The sequence below is a fragment of the Danio aesculapii genome, chromosome 7 (assembly GCF_903798145.1).
Source record: "Danio aesculapii chromosome 7, fDanAes4.1, whole genome shotgun sequence".
NCBI classification, from domain to species: domain Eukaryota; kingdom Metazoa; phylum Chordata; class Actinopteri; order Cypriniformes; family Danionidae; genus Danio; species Danio aesculapii.
Window position 1 is genome coordinate 40,069,813 of NC_079441.1, and position 18,610 is coordinate 40,088,422.

An 18,610-nucleotide genomic window follows, 5' to 3' on the forward strand; every position below is an offset into this window, starting at 1 on the left:
AACATAAAAAATTGTGGGTAAAATGAAGCGCTATAAATACTTTCTGCACTGTAAATGTGCACCCTGATGTGGAAGATATAGTGAAATAAAGTCATATTTACAGTGTTTAAAATGTTTTCATTCAGACAAGAATTCTGGCAGTCTTAACTATAGGGTTGTTGTGCTTGTTTTGTCTTTAGTTTATATTAATGTTTTTTAAAAAATGTGCAAATAGCTAGTGCATAGTTTGACCATACAGTGATCCATTAATCTGAGCTATTTCATATGTAAACGAATGCTAGATGTAATACGCTACATGTAATACATGTATATCAAGGAAAGAAGGCTGCTGGTTGGGACAATATATTTGATCTGTTTGAACATGGATGTGTTCTTGTTTATATTAGAGATATTCCCTCTCTAAACATGCATGCACTGCATGAAAACTTCATGTTTTTGTTATTTTTTGTTTGAGTCAAACCATGAACATTCTAGCAAACCACTTGTGTGATGTGCTGTTTTTTTATTATGCACGTCTATGAATTTCTGATGGTTTTGTTCATCTGTAGCTGACCTTGAGCATCCTGAGGCAGACTGGTGGATTAGGCATCAGCATAGCAGGAGGGAAGGGATCTACTCCCTATAAAGGTGACGATGAGGTAAGTTTCCATGAGCTATCAGAAGTTCATTCAGGACGAGTTTTCCTTGGAGTCATTGCTGGAAAATGCATTACAAATATTTTAATCTTGCTAATTTAATGTTGGCCAAATCTGCCAAACCAGTTTTTTTTTTTTTACACGACTAATTCCAATCCAGTTTCCTAGGGTTTTTAAATCCATCAAAATGTCTCATCACCTACATTATTACGTAAATTACAGTAAATGATCTTCCTAACATGGTGTGTGAATGTTAATTACAAATGTGATGTATTGTTTTACTCCAGTAAGAAAAAAGTTTAATAACTGTTTACATGCCAGTACACGATGCACACTTACAGAGCATAAAATCTCTGCAGCACCCAGATATAGTAAAAAAAACATCAACAACAGACACCTGAAATCACAGATGTTGACAGATTGTTAATGTTGCTAAGAAAACTAGTCCTTTCAATGTGTAAACTTGTGCTTAAATGTGTGTGTTTTCGGTTTTTATTGATGTACTGCTTGTCCTTTTCAGGGTATTTTCATCTCTAGGGTGTCAGAAGAAGGCCCTGCGGCTCGTGCTGGTGTCAAAGTTGGAGACAAACTTCTCGAGGTAAACATCTGTGAGGATTTGTCTCCTTTGAGTTTCCCCTTACAGATGCGGTCAATTAAAGAGTATTCTGTCTTTGTGTTCATCTGCTCTCAGGTGAACGGAGTAGACCTGCACGGAGCAGAGCATCATACAGCTGTCGAAGCTTTGCGCAATTCAGGAGCAGCCGTGGTCATGACTGTTCTGCGGGAGCGCATGGTGGAACCAGAGAACGCCATCACCACCACACCTCTGCGGCCAGAAGATGATTATTTCCCCCGGGAGAGACGCTCCAGTGGGCTACCTTTCCTCCTAGACCCTGACTCTCCTGCTGTTAGCACTGGACCCGCGCAGCGACTAGCCACTTGTCTGATCCGCAATGATAAAGGCTTAGGCTTCAGCATTGCTGGAGGGAAAGGCTCAACGCTGTACAGAGTCGGAGACACGGTAAACAAAAGATGCTCTTGCAGATATACTTGTGACTTGCCCTGTAGTGAATATTTAATGGTGTGTTCATTTCTTTGGTGTCAGGTTTTGCAGTTTTTCTTTATCTCTATGTTTGTTTACGAAGCTCAGGACACCATCCACTCTGTCAACATGTTTAGATTCACCTTCAAATCAAAACTGCCAATTTTCACAAATTTTACATTTGCACTTAGAATTCACAGCTTTGATTTCCTGTTAGCTTTTTAATCTGTAATTTACATTTGAACATTTTCAGATATGTTTTTGAATTTATCTATTCATTTTTAAGCATTTTGACCAATTTCTACATTTTTAAATGCTTTAATCAGTCATGTAATTCTCCAAATCATAGTTTGTAGTTATGACACTTTTTGGTTATTCAAAAAAGATATTAAAGCTGCACAATATATTGTTTCAGCATCGATATCGGAATGTGATCATTCACAATAGTCACATCGCAGGATTTGCAATTTTAATTTTGTATTATAATTTTCCATTTGTATATGTTTTGAGGCCTATAAAACATTCAGGGGTAAGAAATTCTACCATTTGTAACTTTGATAACTATAAATTTGATTGTAATGTTTTTATTATCTTGTACCTGAATACTGTTAGACTCGGAAAATGGCAAATCACTGTTTATTTCAATTGTATCTGTTTTTTGTTTTTTATTGCATTCATAGATTGTTAATTAGAATATATGCAGTTCCGTTCACCTACAGACTCATCCAAATCAATCTAAAATGATCAATTCTTTCTGAATAGAGATATTCAAGTCATCTGGTGTATTTGTATTCATATTGCAATGTATATCCCAGAATATCAAAATATCGCAACGTTAGACTTTTTCAATATCGTACAGCCCTAAAAGATATTTAACGTTGTTAAATAATAATCATATAAGAAGTAATCTGGGAAAGATCATTTTAGATTTATTTATTATTTATTTTCATTTTAGACAAACTCTCAACTCGCCTTTACATGCTGAACGCCTAAGCCTCTGAATGGAAATCCTCATCATCGCTAGCATGGCTGACCGCGGCTGAAATGATTAGAATTACAGGGACTGACACCTGATAGGGCCGATAGATGGCAGGGGCTGAAGTATTTTTGGATCACTGCTGCAAACACGCATCACACTGCCCTCTATCTTCTGACACCCTGACAGCCACATTTTTGTAGCGCTTTCACAAAGGGGACACACTCACACATTAGCACATGCACGCGCTCTGTGCTGAGTAATTGTAAGTCTTGTTTTTGTCCTTCTGCTTGACATTTGCGCTCGCTTTTTCTAACAAGTAGATCTGACTGCCTTGTCTGCTGGTCTGTTTGTTGCTTTGAGTCCTCAGCATGAAATGTTCAGATCACACTTCTAGAGAACATACTGTGAGTGCACTGATAGAAGTTGGTCAGTTTATCAGTGTATCTTTTAAACTATCATCAAAGTTGTCTTTGAATTAAGTGGTGTCAGGAATAAATTTTAATAAAAAAAAAAACTTTGTATTTGTATTACATAGTGTAAACTTGCCTATGTAATGCTGTGCTATAAGCAAAGCAGGTAATTTTAAGCTGAGATCAGCAGGGTATTTTCTGCTTTAAAGACCTGTGACATTGAAACATGTTTCACCAGTGTACTGACTGGCTCTTAACAGCTGTACAGGAGCACTGATCTCTAGTCACAAGCTGAAATTTAGCACTGCAAGTGATGTTAGCATTGTATTACTACTAGAGAACTGCCTGTTTTTACTGTTTTGATGAATTATACAAATTTCACAAATCTCAATAAATAGGGTTTTTGAAAGTTGAATGTAAAATGAGAGAAAATGTATTCACTATTTACTTAATTTCATATGGTGCCAAAACTTTGAGTTACTTCATGGAAGAAAAGAAGATATTTTGAAGAATGTTGTAAATCGGTAGACATTGACATCCATATTAGGAAAAACAAGTGCTATAGAAGTCTGTGGGTACTTGTTTCCAACAATTTTCAAAATATCATCAGGATTCTACAGAAAACAAGCAATCAGGTTTGTGACAAGTGAAGGGTTAGTGAATTATGACAGAATTTTTATTTTTGGGTGATCTGTGTCTTTAATAGGATATTTTGAGTACTTTGTGAAGGATCTTGAAGTGAACATACATTACTGTTCCAAAGTTTGTTCAAGAGTCTTGAATTGATCAAATATGACGCTATTAACATTTATAATGTTGCAAAAAAAATTATATTTCAGAAAAGTTCTGTTCTTGGAACTTTCTGTTCATTGATGTAACCCAGAACACAACGTTTCATTGCTTAAACACAAACAAATTAAGCAACACTATGATATTTCATTAAGAAGATTTTTACCATTACACTTTTGATCCGATAAATAGAGCTTTGGTGAAAAATATATATTACTTATCAAAGTTGAGATTACTGTTCTCTTGCTTTATTCAGGGCATCTTCATCTCTCGTATTGCTGAAGGAGGAGCAGCTCACAGAGACAACATTCTGCAAGTGGGAGACAGGGTCATATCAGTGAGTCTGTCCATCTATCTTTCTCTCTCTATAGAGTTCAGAGGCTTAAAAATAGGAATTAAAAAGGTTGTAATTCAAGCCATGTGTTCTGAAAGTGCCAGCACTTTTCTCAAAATGGGTGATAGTGAGCACTCCATTGAAAAATATTTTTCAAAATATTCTAGCGTCAGCGAAAAACATTCAGCCTTACCTGCTTTCATGACATTTAAAAACCTGTTTGAATTTGTTCCTTTAAACAGAAAATGAAATGTTAGGATATTTTTGAGGCTGTTGTTATCTTTACAAAATGTTAAAGGTTAACAGGGCATTTCAAGATTTAAACACTGCTTCAATAAAGGGTTTTTATAAATGTTAAGTGCTGTTTTCCATCCATCTGAAGCCATCTGATGCCTAATTTACACAGATCTTAAATCTCATTTCTGTCCACAGCAAATGTGGCATGTCAAGATGCCCAGATTTTACTTCAGAATTCATGGCTTTTTGGATCTTGTGATCACCAAATCTGGATTTGATCATTAAGCTTTAGTATGCTTTATAAAAACATATGAAAGTATGATGACCCATTAGCTGTCATAAATTAACTGATGTGATCATCATGTTTAAATCCCAAAACATAAAACTTATATGCCAAAAGATAAAAGTGAATTGGTTTTCCAGGTCATTACCCCTTTAAATCGTCTTAAACACTGTCTTTCAGTTATTAAAATCCAGCTCACTGTATGGTTTTAGTTAGTCAGAGTTAGTTTTAGCAGTGTTTTCTGTTGCACCATATCTTTTCTGCCTCTCACCAATAATGATGTCAGTGTGTGATTGTGCACTTCTCTCCTGATAACCTTGCTTGTGCTCAGCATTATGACTCTTATTATCTCAACTGTTTTGTCTCCCTTGAGCCCCCCTTTATTTGGAGATTTTGCCACTTCTCCCTCTATCCTTGCATGGGTTTTCACTAACACATTTCTTGCCTGCTTGGTGTTGGGTGTGGTGATGGGAGGTTCTGACTTGTTCTGTGGGCCTGCTGTCATGGTATCTGCATGTATTACCATAGCAGCCGGCACTCTGTCACCTTGTGGTAAGCGGCGGTACTGAATGGTCAGTGCTGACCTCTGTATGTGTCCCCATGGTGGAACTACTACTGCTAAACAAAGTAACCAGAAGTCAAAAGCAGGACAGGTCAGGAAACATCCTTGTTATTGGCAGAGAGGAAATGTTAATTTCTGAAGGTTTTGCAAAAATGTGGAGAACAGCTTCCACCTCCAGACATGAATAGGATTTTTACATTTCCTTGTTCAGCAGACGCCTTTATTTAAAGCATCTTTCAAGTCAGGATAAAAGAAGCAGTACAAGTCATCACAGAGTTGCATTATATTAATGCTTTAAGTAAAATTGACTAAATTTACAAGTGTAAAAAAATTCATGATCATGATAAAAGGTCAGGAAGGGGCTGTATGTTAAATTAAAAAATTAATTAATTAATTAAAAAAAAAAAAATAATATATATATATATATATATATATATATATATATATATATATATATATATATATATATATATATGTATATATATACATATGTATACATATACATACACACACATTAATTTTTTTATAAATGCATTTTATAGAACTACAGCAAAAGAGAGAAAAAAAGAGCAAAACAATAATAATACATATAAAATACAATACATAAATACTAACCTATAACAGAACACAGATGGACAAATGCACATAAAAGCAAAACATAATTTGCCTGACCAAGTAATGCATAAATAATTGTAATTATAAGTAACGTTGTTCTTGTATTACCAGCAAAATTCATTATGCTGACTATAATTTTATTTTCAAATAATAGTGTGGGCACATTAATAAAACCATTATAGATGTAAATAGTGTATATCAATTACACTCAATTTTTAATTACTATGTTTAATTACTATGTACAGGGGGTCATTGGTTCTTCCAGTGCATTAAGATGTTCTAATATCTGTCCCTGTGTTTTATCTCAAATTTATGATTATTGATTATATCTCAACCTCTCCAAAGCAAGCATGTTTACAAGATCTCTATCCCATATAACAAATGTGGGTACATATTCAGTTTTCCACATTCTCAAAATCACCCTTTTGGCATATTTGGCATAAATTATTTAGTTAATCACTGTAATGCCAATATAAGTAACAGCGGAGTTGTTTCAGTAAAACCTGTAGAATGATTTATGTTTGTACTGTGACACACAAAAAGTACTCAGCAGACATAAGGAATTACAAAGAAGTACACAATGCAGACAAGTTGCCGTTTGCAGTTAATGAATTCTGGTTTCTACTGTTTGTATAGCCCCTGTTTAATCAATAGTCAGTGTGATTATAAATGTGTTAGTACTTTACCATAAACAGTAAGCATATAATTAAACCATAGCAGTGTCTGTCCATTCAGATATTGATGACTATCATGTATATGAAATATCTGTAGTGGCTGCGTCATGCCACCTCTGACTTTTAGAGCAGGCCTACATTCTTAAGGCTATCTACAGGCTTTACATTATACAGAACTGTTAAATTACATTATTCAGAACTGTTAGTCTGGCTTTCCAAAAAACAGACTGGTGCCATTTTCAATCAGACTGTGTTTTAAAAGTGTTTACATGACATTTTAAAAAGATGTAATCAGACTTTCAAAGTGCGTAACACATCTAACACATCGACTAACAGTTATATGTGTAGTTTATCTTAGATTAGGCTAAGATTTGGTCTGTAAAAGGTTCTCTTAACAAATATATTGTATGAGCAATATCTGGAATGCATTTCAGTATGACAAGCTAAACTGTAGTACAGTATTTTCATAAGGCTGCTCTTATAACTTGATTTAACACACTTCGTGATCTTGCTAATCAAAGCATCTCCAGTGCCTTTTCTTCCTCCTATTGCACATTCCCTTCTCTCTCTTCCCACTTTCCTGTTCAGATGTGTCTCAGCATATGGGTTTGATGCATGCTTTTCACTTTAAACCCATGTTTTTAATAAGTGAAGTGGATATGGCTTTTCCCTGTTAGCCTCTGATTGCATGAGAGGTCTCAGCTCTGGCTATCACATGATCCAAATCAATCCCGTAGAACCTCTTTCTCTATACTCTAATGTTCTTGTAAAAACCCATCTAACTGAAAAGATACATACAGCACTGAAAGACCCACTGAGACAGACAGCACAACTTTTTTTCTGCCCACTCTGGGCTTTTTGGTGGTCTCTGACCCTCTGGTGTTTGGCTGTCGCTCCAGATCAATGGTGTAGACATGACAGAGGCCAGGCATGACCAGGCAGTAGCGCTGCTTACCGGCACCTCCCCCACCATCACCCTGGTGGTGGATCGGGAACAGAGCAGTGTAGGGGGTGCGTCCCCTCGAACCCGACCACATTCGCCCCCTCCTCCAGAGCCATCTGACTCCCCTGAACAAGAGGATGGTGGAGACGAGCACCTTGGAAACCATCTCAACTGCCCCATGGAAGATGAGTACCCTATTGAGGTGAGAGCAAAAGTAGTTGCTTTATTAAAACAAACTATATAAAGTGGTGATGTTTGAAGAAAGTTGGCTCTGGAAATGTGACTATAAAATTTGTTTGTGTGCATTCCTTGAGATTTTTTATGTCAGTGTTTTAGAGCACTAATATACAATTTTTAAATTGATTAGTACTGTTTGTTATAGTTTAATCTCATGTCACAGCTTAATTTTGCTGTTTTAATGCCTCATCCCACAGAGAAAATGGTGCACGGTATGATCATTGCATAGTATATTCATTGCATTAGGATTGTGATTTTGAAATGTACTTTTGCTTCTGCATTTTGATTCCCTTTAAAGAGCCCATATTATACATGAAATAGGGTCATGTTTAGGTTGTAAGGGTCTCCAACAACAGTCTAATATGCATGCAAGGTCAAAAAACACTTTCATGGTCTTATAATCTGTATTTATTTTTACCTAATTATCCCAGCGACTCCCGTATGAATCGTTCAGCGATTCATTTGTTCCCAAACCCCTCCTCAGCGCGAAGCTAATCTGCGCTGATTGGACTGATGACAGCCTGCTGCGATTGGTCGAAACTGACAGCCTTCAGCGCGAGAGAGTGAAATGCCCAGCACGTAATCAACAATATAAAAGTAGTCACAGTGCATACACGCTTTATAGTGTAAGGTGTGGATTTTGGCTGCCAGTGGGTGAATGTAAATACAGACGATGCACTTAAAAAAACAGACGACAAACTATTTTATTGAGCAAAAACTCCAAGAACTGGCGAGGAGCACGTCACCCTCTACCTGCTCTTTTCACACAGACGCACACACAAACACCTCCTCCTCCTCCTTGGAAGACACAGCACCAATAGAGAGGGAGACGTCCGCGACACCTCCCTCACCACCCGCATCCTGAGTTATATCTGCGACACCCCACGTCCTCACTTTGCTAACGGGTCACTTTTGTTTTCACTTTCGGGTTGAGGGCGAGGTGATCGTCTTTAACCTAGAGCGGCAGTTCAGCTTGCTGAACCGGCCCTGCGCAACACACACACGCAACACACACACACAACCCTCACCGTTCGTGCCAGTTCAGCTTGCTGGGTGCAATTTTTAACCTGAGCTAAAATATTTTGAAACTTGACCGTTACATGTGTGTAGGAACAGCTGACGATCCGTAAACAAAGCGGCACGCGTCGTGTTTTCAACGTGGCTTTACACGCGATACGAGAATATAGAGATAACCTGATACAGTACACGCGGTTACAAGTAACAAAACACAACTAAATACATCATTTGCAAACTAGAGTAAACGAGGCAACAGTTTTAATCGCACGTACTTACACTGGTGAAATGGGGGAAGAAACTGATTCATGATCCACTGATCCTTGTTCTGACAGTCTTTACTGATCCTTCCTTTTACAAACCGATGAAGTCTTCTTTGTAAGCATGTAGTTTCCAGAATGTTATAATGCTGAGCTTTCATCTTTGGGTAGGCTGTCGATAGTATCCATCTGCACAGCCTGACTTCATTCCACTTGTGTCTCTGTGTGTGTGTGTGTGTTTGTGTGTGTGGGGCTTTTTTTCTGTCTTAGTGGGCGGGGCTGCAGGTTTCAAATCTCCCGGGTTTGCGCGTGCAACTACTTGTGTTTCGTAGCTGCGTCATCGCGAAACACCTAATGACTCGTTATCAAGACGACTCGTTTGAAGCACTATGAGTCGACTCCTTTATAGATGAATCAATAGTTTTAAACACTGTACACTTACAGATTTAAGCCTTAGCTGGATATTTCACTTCACTTAGAGCTATGTTACACACTACATGAAAGGGCATTTTCAAAAACCCATAATATGGGCTCTTTAATGTTTTTATTGGTGCCCAATTGATAAAGTTGTGTAGTGTAGACTTCCCTAGAAGACACTTCTCCACCAGAAATAACTGAGCACTCACATTACCATTCAAAAGTTTGGAGTCTGTACTTGTTTGTTTAAATGACATTGTTATTTTCAGTAAGGATGCATTTACAAAGTCTGTTTTCCTTTTGAATCCAGTTTAAAATGACAAAAGATTTGTATTTCAAATATTTAATCTTTTTTTCAACTTGGTTCCTCAAGGACTCCTGGAAAAAGTACTATATCACAAAAATAATTACCAACATCTAAAGGTTAAATTAAAAAGCACTTTTAAAAAGAACCATGTTCACCATTGAATAAGTAATTAATCCTGAGAACTAAATCAAAATGCTAGTGATGAAGGTTATAGTTTCAAAAACAATTTCATTTTGAAATCTATACTAAGATACAATAGTTATTTTAATTTGTAACATTTTATATGTATCCTTGGTGAGAATAAGAAACCCTTTTCATTAATAAATACATAACATCCCAGGAACCACAGACTTTTGTAATGCTGTCTTTTTATTTTTATTGATTACATCCACAAATTATTTAGCACTGCATTTATCAGAACTACTCAGTGCAACTAAATTTCCTATCACAGGAAGTGACGCTGATCAAAGCAGGTGGACCCCTGGGTTTGAGCATTGTGGGGGGCAGCGACCATGCCAGCCATCCATTTGGAATTAATGAGCCTGGGGTGTTCATCTCAAAGGTGAAGTCAACTTTATTTTTATTCATGAGGAACAAGTATGTACTATGGTGCAGGCTTGTTAATGTCATGATTTGTTCAGAGAAGCTTGTATCAGATGAATTGATTTCTGACCTGTGTTTATGAATAGGTCATCCCCAATGGCCTGGCCTCTCAGAGTGGACTTCGCGTGGGCGATCGTATCTTGGAGGTGAACAGCATCGACCTGCGTCATGCCACACATCAGGAGGCTGTTAGAGCCTTGCTTTCCAACAAACAGGAGATCCGTATGCTTGTGCGCAGAGATCCCTCGCCCCCTGGCATGCAGGTATATACACACACTGATTATTAGCCTACTGCGTGGATGTTTGTGGTAATTTGGTTTCTTAAGGGCAAAGCTGTTCTCTTAGCTCCCAGACACCCAATAACATTCAATATGTTCTAAACCAGTGTTTCACAACTGGCGGGTCGTGACCCACAAGTGGGTTGCTGAAGCTTTTTTTTTGTTTGTTTGTTTGTTTGCTTTGAAAGATGTGTAAAAGCTTTGTTTATGTGCATGAGAAAAACATGTTGTCCTAAAGGTTGTTTCAGACGGGATGTGTCGCAGTTTGTTCATTTGCAGGATGTGAGGCTTTAGTTAAATTTCAATTGAGGGAATGGCAGAAATCTGTAAAATGCAAATGGTATCACTGGTGACGAGAACATGCCATGCAAAGACATGCACACAAAGTCCTCTTTCATGAGCACGGTGTTTCAAAGCAGACACCACTGAAGATAAAGCTACTTGATTTTTTTTTGTAAACGTCACGCCCCCCGTTGGTTTTAACAAATTTCCATTGACATTGAGCTCATGACAGAGCCCTGAAAACACAAGGAAGCTTTGTATGTATCATTTAACATTAGTTTAGACTGTGAACCAGCTTTCCAGGTAAAAATATAAATGTATACACTTTATAAAATACAGTTTCACGTGAAAATCAAGCTACTCGTGTTTATTTAAAATAACAAATAAAAGTAGACTAACATCAACACAAACTTTTTGGTATTTGTTACAAAATAAAATGTCTCCAACATATGCAAAATATACTTGTATATACACTTAATGCTGATATTCCCAGCATGCAACTTATTTTAAACAACTGCGGTGGCTCATACCACTTTACTAAATGTGTTATATCAACAAAAGCTAGATTTGTGACTGCTAGGTAATGTTTATTCATCAGTATTAATTTTATTCTTTCACGTTTACGTTAGGTGAAGTGTAAATGTTTAAGGAGGGGATACATGGGTTTGCGGCACAATGACCATTTGAGAACCACTGCTCTAAGACACACTCTTTGTCATTTTAGGAGATTGTCATTCACAAGCAACCTGGAGAAAAGCTGGGCATAAGCATTAGAGGCGGAGCTAAAGGTCATGCAGGAAACCCTTTTGACCCCACAGATGAGGGCATCTTCATTTCCAAGGTAACCTAAACCATGGTGGAAAGCAGCAGATTTTGATAACAACAGATGTGCTGATCTGCTTAAGTCATTCTCTATGCATGTTAAGTCCTAAACGTGCTTATGTGTTTTTGTAGGTGAGCTCCAATGGTGCTGCTGCACGAGATGGCCGACTGCGGGTGGGTATGCGTATTCTTGAGGTGGGCAACAACAGTCTGCTGGGTATGACACATACCGAAGCAGTGAGGGTCTTGCGTGCTTCTGGAGATTCCCTGGTCATGCTTATTTGTGATGGCTTTGACCCAAGAAGTGCTTCAACCATAGAGGTAAATACATCAGAGCAGATCTGGTCTTTTGTGACTTATATAATTTGTATGTGTATATAATGTAATGTAATACAAATTGTGTTTGTTTTAATACTTCCAGGCATCTCCTGGTGTTATTGCGAACCCGTTTGCGGCAGGTATTGTTCGTAAAAACAGTATGGAAAGCATCTCATCAGTAGACAGAGACCTGAGTCCAGAAGAGATTGACATCATGCAGAAGGTGAGCAGCTTTCCGTCATCACACGGAGCAGAAACAGCAGAAGCGTAGATGGAAAAATAACATCTATCTGTCTGACCTTTCCTGCAGGAGGTAGAAATGGTAAGAGAGACGTCCCAGTGGGAACGAGAGGAGATGGAAAAAGTGGTAAGTGGTTCCCTCCTGTGAACACCTGTGTTATAACAGATTATTATAATAATAACAAATTGTTATTAAAATGACAACCACTTCCAAATCTCTCCTTTAACTAATATTTGTGGATCTGTCCCTTTCTTTCCCCTTTTCTCTTATCTTGTGCCCCTCTTTTCCCTCAAATCCCTCTGAATGATTACGGGTGCTGGTCATTCCAAACATCCATCTCATTTCTGCTTCATTCCATTCTTTAAACATATCCTCATCTTTTCATGGTCCCTTGGTTTTATTTTTCATTCTTGGCTCTTCATCACCTAAACCTCATCCTCATCTGTGCGATGAATACCATCGGAATGTGTGTGTGTGTGTGTGTGCCCATATTTGTGTGGGACAATTGTGTGTATGATTGGGTAAACTTCATTTCCCACACCCCCTCCTCACCCTCCCTCTTTCGGTAAAGGAGCGCATGCGCTTGGAGCGTGAGGAGGCAACTCGCTTGCTGGAGGAGGAAACTGAGGTGAGGCCTTATGCCCTCCCTGTGTTTATGGCCTGCAGTGGGAGCGAAACATGGAACCAACCTTCACCATTATTATGAGCAAATGAGTTATATCTGAACCTCAAAGCACTAGAAGCTCATCAAAGATCCAGTGTCCTCATACTCAGAGCTTAATGAAAGTCCAAATAAGATTGTCCTTCTTAGTGAACCGAGATCTCTCAGTGTACTAACAATGTCCAATGTTCTGACCCTCTGTCTACAGAGTTTGAGCACTGGACCACTGAAACTGGACTACAAGACATTGGCGGCTCTGCCTACAACTAGTCTACAGAAAGTTAATAGAGTAAGTATCTTCATGTAAAATCGTGTGTTATAACCGCTTGAATTTTGCTCCGATTTTTGGCAGTTTGGAGTCTAAACCAGAGACTACAGACTGCAGATTTTGGGGACTTTGAGCTGACAGGTTTCACAGAAATGGCATGTATATGATGGCTAAGGTCGATTGATGATTTTAAGGTCCCGTGAAATCAAAATAATGTTTTTTAAATATTAGTATCATTTTGTTAGCCTTAAAGGAAATCTTTTATCTGGTCTGCTTCAAAACAGTGACAACACTGGCATTTATAACATATAAACCTTATAGAAACATCCAAAGCTTGCAGTTTGGCGCTTCTGCATTAATGGGTAAAAGTTTTTTTTTTTTTTTTTTTTTAATTACTTTTTTTTTTAACATCAAATTGTCTGACCCATCAAATGCTCTACAATGTCCGATGTGTCCGGCCCTCTTTTCGTTTTCTTTTCATATGACGTGCTTGAGCTCAACCACTGTCAGAGCTGTGATAAACAAAATGCTATTGGCTGTTTTGTTTTGTTTTTTATAAAGGGGAGGAGCTATGTCCCGCCCTGTCTTCAGGTTTCAGTTGAGTTTGTCAAACATCAAATAAAAAAATTTAATTTTTCAAAGCACTTCACTGGACCTTTAAGCTTCACACTATGATTCTATCCAGTCTGAGGTTATCATAATGTTTTTTTTTTTTGTACCAAGTTGACTAATATTATATAGAAAACTATCCTAAACTTCATACTAAAAACAATTGTGTTATCTAGCTCGATATCTGATTGACAGGAACTGTTTGTCATGTTCACTTTGGAGCAGTCAAATGTGGCATCCACATATGCATATCTACGGCTACAAAAACCCTCTGCAACCCTATCCATGTTTGCGCCATTGATCATGCACCTCCCAATAATGAGGCTTGTTTCTGTGAGGTTGTGTCCAGAAGAATTTGAAAATCTGACTGGGCGATATGGCAAAAATGCAATTTTATCAATATTGAATGATAAAAATATACATTTTGATATCAGTTGTTAATGCTTCCACTTTTAGAACAGTACCCCAACAATGACTGGAGCCACTAATATGAGAGGATCCATTTAATGGCATAACATATTTTTGGCCAAAATTTTTGGTGGCTAAAAATTTGATACATCGCTAATATCAACACATTTTTAGATTCTCATTGTTGCACATTTCAGCTGTGTGATTGGCTCTTAGATCAATACAGAGTAAAAATGTTCAGAGCTCATCATTGTTATTGACATAATTTTTATTGCAATTCAATATAATATTGTTTATTGGCCCAGCTCTGGTGTGGTGTGTGATCCTTTAATTGTTTTGTGTACGATGTCTAGTTTTTCGTCTGTGAGGGTCTACTAGTGTTTGATGCCAAGTGTGAGATATTCCTAACAGAAGCTTCCTTATAAATGTGCATTTGATTGGCTTCTCAATGGCATGAATGATCGATGTAGACCCATTCATAACGCATGCATTGTATGATCTGAAACTGTGCAAACTGACAGGTCACTGCTCTTATTTACCTGGGCAAGCCCTTGCTAGATGTATTTCTTTACTGCCTTTTGAATGGTAAGTATGGGAGTGGTCTGATCAAATGCTACTGATCTTCTGAAACATTATCAGGTCAAGCTTTACATTTTAGTAGTAGTGCCAAAGGTGAAGCTGTCCAGCTGCTGGCCATTCCAGCAATACCTCTGACAAAATACACACTATTTGCTGGTGCTTGAGATGGAGGGAGGGGGAGGTGGCGGCTGACAGCTGACAGTCACTCAAGTTATTTTAAAATGTATGCTGTGAGCTGATTGGCTGAACACTTTCACGGTGGGTGTGGCATTTGAGGATGAAGGAACCCTCTGAAGATTTTGACAGTTAAGTTATCTGGAGTCGAGCCGCTAGGAATCTGCTCCTGTCATCTTACTGTGAGTTTAACGCGGATGTTACTCTGAAACTTTCATACGGCTTTCTGTCATTTTTCAGCTCTCATTTTTACTCATTTTCTGATTTAATTTTTTTTCTGTTTAATTTTTATGTGAGCATTGGTTCATTTTATTTGAAATTTGTCTTGTTCTACGTTCACTTGAGTCAGTAAATGTTATAATGCTAACTACTGTATACAAATAAGAACTTTAAATCATTTAAAGGCATTAAAAATTACTATAGTAAGGGTCTCTGTATGTAATCTGTAAGTAAAATATGTAATCTGAGTTTTGTTTGTTTAATGAATTATTTACTTGGGTATTTTTGTCCTTGAGATATTAATAATATTGTCTCTTTGTGAGCATTTTTAGCCTGAGTCTGTTTTCTGGGAATGATTAACCTACATAGCAGTAGCAGCTGTTAGTAAAGTGAAGTGAGGAATGGAGAGGGGGTGGACTGCTCTTAGATAGGGAAACACTAGAGCACAGATTTCTGCCTCGTGTGATTTGTGGTATATGAAGAACAGTTTAGTCACGGCTATTTATAGATGAGTCTTTAATCTGCACAAGAGACGCTCAATGTAGTTTTTTATCAGTATGAGGCCATTAGTTGTATGCCACAGCTTAAGCATCACGTTGTGCTAACTGCCGCTGTCTGTGGAACCATTTGTATTTTTTCCTTTGTGAAAACCGTATTTCTTACCTAATGGTAATAACAGTTACATAAATGAGTGTATATGGTAGTTAGGGCTCTCTCTAGTGTTTTAATAGTGCAGATAAGAACTAATTATGGTTTCTGTTAGCTTGTGATTTTTAGGCTTTATTCAGCTCCTAAAGCAAGCGTTCAAGATGCTGAAAGAGATTTTTATATCATGTAGGCCTACTTACATTGGCAAATGTGGTAATGGTAACAATGCTAAAAGAATTTTATTATTGTTAACAACTAGAACTATCAAACAGGTTTCAGTAAAGGATAAATGTGGAGAAGTAATGTAAATATATAGGTCTATAACTATAATGTATGCTTAGTAAAAACACGGCACTAAAACAGAATACCAGCTTTTTTTATTTTTATTGAATTGAATGAATCAATCTGTCACAGGCCATATCAAGTCTAAAGTCTTTATTAAAGCATGCACAGCTCATTAGTGCAAATGTTCTCTAGGGTTGGTTGACTGTCTGCTGTGAGATTTCTCAGGATGATGGGATAGCTGTATTTAGCTCTTAACTCATCTGAATTGGCCTGACCGTAAATTTTTGTGAGTTTAGCATGGTTGCGATGCTAATCCCATCTGTTTCACTCGTAGTCGCTTTTCTTTCATATTTAATGTGCTGTGATTTTTATGCCGTTTTTATTTTTCTCTCTCATTATTTGTTCTTTCATTAGTCTGTTTTCTTCTCCCTTTTGTCTCCATCGATCACATTCTGTTCTCTCTTTCTCTCATTCATCAGTTTTCTCCCTCCTTTGCCACATTTGCCAAAATGGAGGCTGCCATGCCGGCTGGCACTGTAGACCCCCTCGGTTTTGAGAAAGTCCATGCTTCTGTGTACCATGTAGAACCTGTTGCCCTCCCTTCATCTCCAATCTGCCCAGCCGCAAGTTCAGCGGCTTCAAAACAGCCCCAATCTGACACACGGGACCTCGTCCCAGATCTAGGATTGGCTCAGGAGGAGGAGGAATGTCTTGTGGACTCCCAACCAATGTGCTTTAGTGAAAACCCATTCCTTGTGGCTAACCGTAAGGGCAAAGGCTGCCCACCAGAAGAGCGAATTTTATCAGGGCCACCTGTGGGTTACGGCAGACATGGGCAGCTGCAGCCCTGGTTGTACAGCAAGGCAAGCAGCCTTGGAGAGTGTTTGTTCTGACTGTGTTTTATGCTCAAGCATGGTGTGTCATCAGTAGCCTATTTAGAGTTAGCATGCCATCTCAATTGCAAATGCCATCCAATGAATTGTACGGGGATCTCCATTAGGGTGTCTTTTGAAAATATCATTGGGTTGGAGAATTGTTTGACAGAAATATATATTCTATATATACACATTTGCTATGTTTAGATAATGGGTGAAGCTGAAAATGGAGCAGAAAATTACTGTAATGTGCGTAACTCTGTGGTCTTAAAGCATCTGAACCTTCCCAAAGAAACTGAGAATGCTTTGAATGTGAAATGAACAGGTGCTAAACAAAAAGGATCAAGGGGGGGGTGACCTTGCACCTTAAATAACAGACCACCAAACATATAGAGAAACATAAAGCACTATGGGTTTTGAAGAGATGTTTAAAATGTTTCCATAGCATGACATGTTCTAGACACTCTGTGGAAAAATGCAGTTTTCATGGCAATAGTGTTTGTTATAAATGATGTGTGGCATGCAGTAGAACACATTTGTCAACTACAATAAAAAAGATAATAATAATAATATTATTGTCAAATCAAGATGAACTGCTTCTAACTGCTTTTTGGAAATGACAGACCTCATTTTCCTTTGTGAGGAATATCACAGAGCACAAGCAGTTTCTTTCTTCAGTTTGTGATCATATTTGTTTACCTGTATTGCAGGCTTCACCATCTGAGCCTTTCAGGATTGACAGTCCTGTCCGAGATGCTGCGCACTCTCCACACAACTCACAGGTCAGTACTTGTTCACAGAGAGTCCTTCATCTTCATTGTTGGCCCTTTTAATTTCTCATGTATTTTATTTGGCTTTCACACATTTTTCATGAGGAAGGGTGTGCAGATTTATGCTGGTCTTTTGCATGTTCAAAAGGCTTGTTTGCGTCTCCATCAAGGTAGTATTGTGACTGATGGCGATCAACATTTTCATATTTCTCAGCAGTCTCACAAATCTTCCTCTGCGATGCTTGGAAGAGAGGTTCGATATGTAAGTGGGCTGAATAGCCTGCACTAGCTGCTCTTGGCTTTGCTTAGACATTGCAAGAAATGTTGTACGGGCCTGTGTGTTAATAAGCATGTCCTGCTTTTCAAGCTCTGAAGCAGTGAAATGCTTGACCCTTTAGCGCTTACACGGAACCAAGAAGTTGAGCTTGTAACTACAGCTTTAATTAACACCATGCACTTGGAAACAAGTTGATTGAAAATAAGAAGTATAACGTACCGATAAAATATCTGGGGTGATAAAATACTACTGAAAAATCTGTTAACACAATATTCTGTTCTGTTATAACTTTTATAACAAAAAAATATAACAGTATTCTGTCATGTTATCTGTTATAACAAAATATTGTTATAACTTTTAAGTTTAAAGTTTAAAAAAATGTGTTAGTTGTCTAATACCAAAGTAAAATTTTCAGTCTTTAGTGTTACATGACACAGAAATCATACTAATATGCTGATTTGGTGCTCTAGAAAAAACTATTTAATTAATACTGTTTATAACAATTGTGTTATTCAATGTTTGTAATTGATCAATTCTGAAAATAGAAGAAAAACC

General features: G+C 37.7%; 1 protein-coding gene across 21 annotated transcripts in view; it reads left to right on the top strand.

Annotated features, from left to right (window-relative positions):
• scrib (scribble planar cell polarity protein) overlaps positions 1-18,610 on the top strand; it is a 141,919-nt gene that overhangs the window by 101,651 nt on the left and 21,658 nt on the right. For 13 of the 21 annotated variants that reach the window (XM_056461931.1, XM_056461920.1, XM_056461926.1 and 10 more), the window contains 16 exons: positions 549-638; positions 1,156-1,233; positions 1,327-1,656; positions 4,112-4,192; positions 7,460-7,705; positions 10,190-10,300; positions 10,428-10,604; positions 11,626-11,742; positions 11,856-12,044; positions 12,145-12,264; positions 12,352-12,408; positions 12,854-12,910; positions 13,152-13,232; positions 16,613-16,996; positions 17,719-17,790; positions 17,993-18,040. In XM_056461931.1, the coding sequence (XP_056317906.1) occupies positions 549-638; positions 1,156-1,233; positions 1,327-1,656; positions 4,112-4,192; positions 7,460-7,705; positions 10,190-10,300; positions 10,428-10,604; positions 11,626-11,742; positions 11,856-12,044; positions 12,145-12,264; positions 12,352-12,408; positions 12,854-12,910; positions 13,152-13,232; positions 16,613-16,996; positions 17,719-17,790; positions 17,993-18,040 (2,238 nt within the window). The remainder of the gene's footprint in view (positions 1-548; positions 639-1,155; positions 1,234-1,326; positions 1,657-4,111; positions 4,193-7,459; positions 7,706-10,189; positions 10,301-10,427; positions 10,605-11,625; positions 11,743-11,855; positions 12,045-12,144; positions 12,265-12,351; positions 12,409-12,853; positions 12,911-13,151; positions 13,233-16,612; positions 16,997-17,718; positions 17,791-17,992; positions 18,041-18,610) is intronic. The other 8 variants (XM_056461923.1, XM_056461939.1, XM_056461938.1 and 5 more) reach the window with 6 other exon arrangements.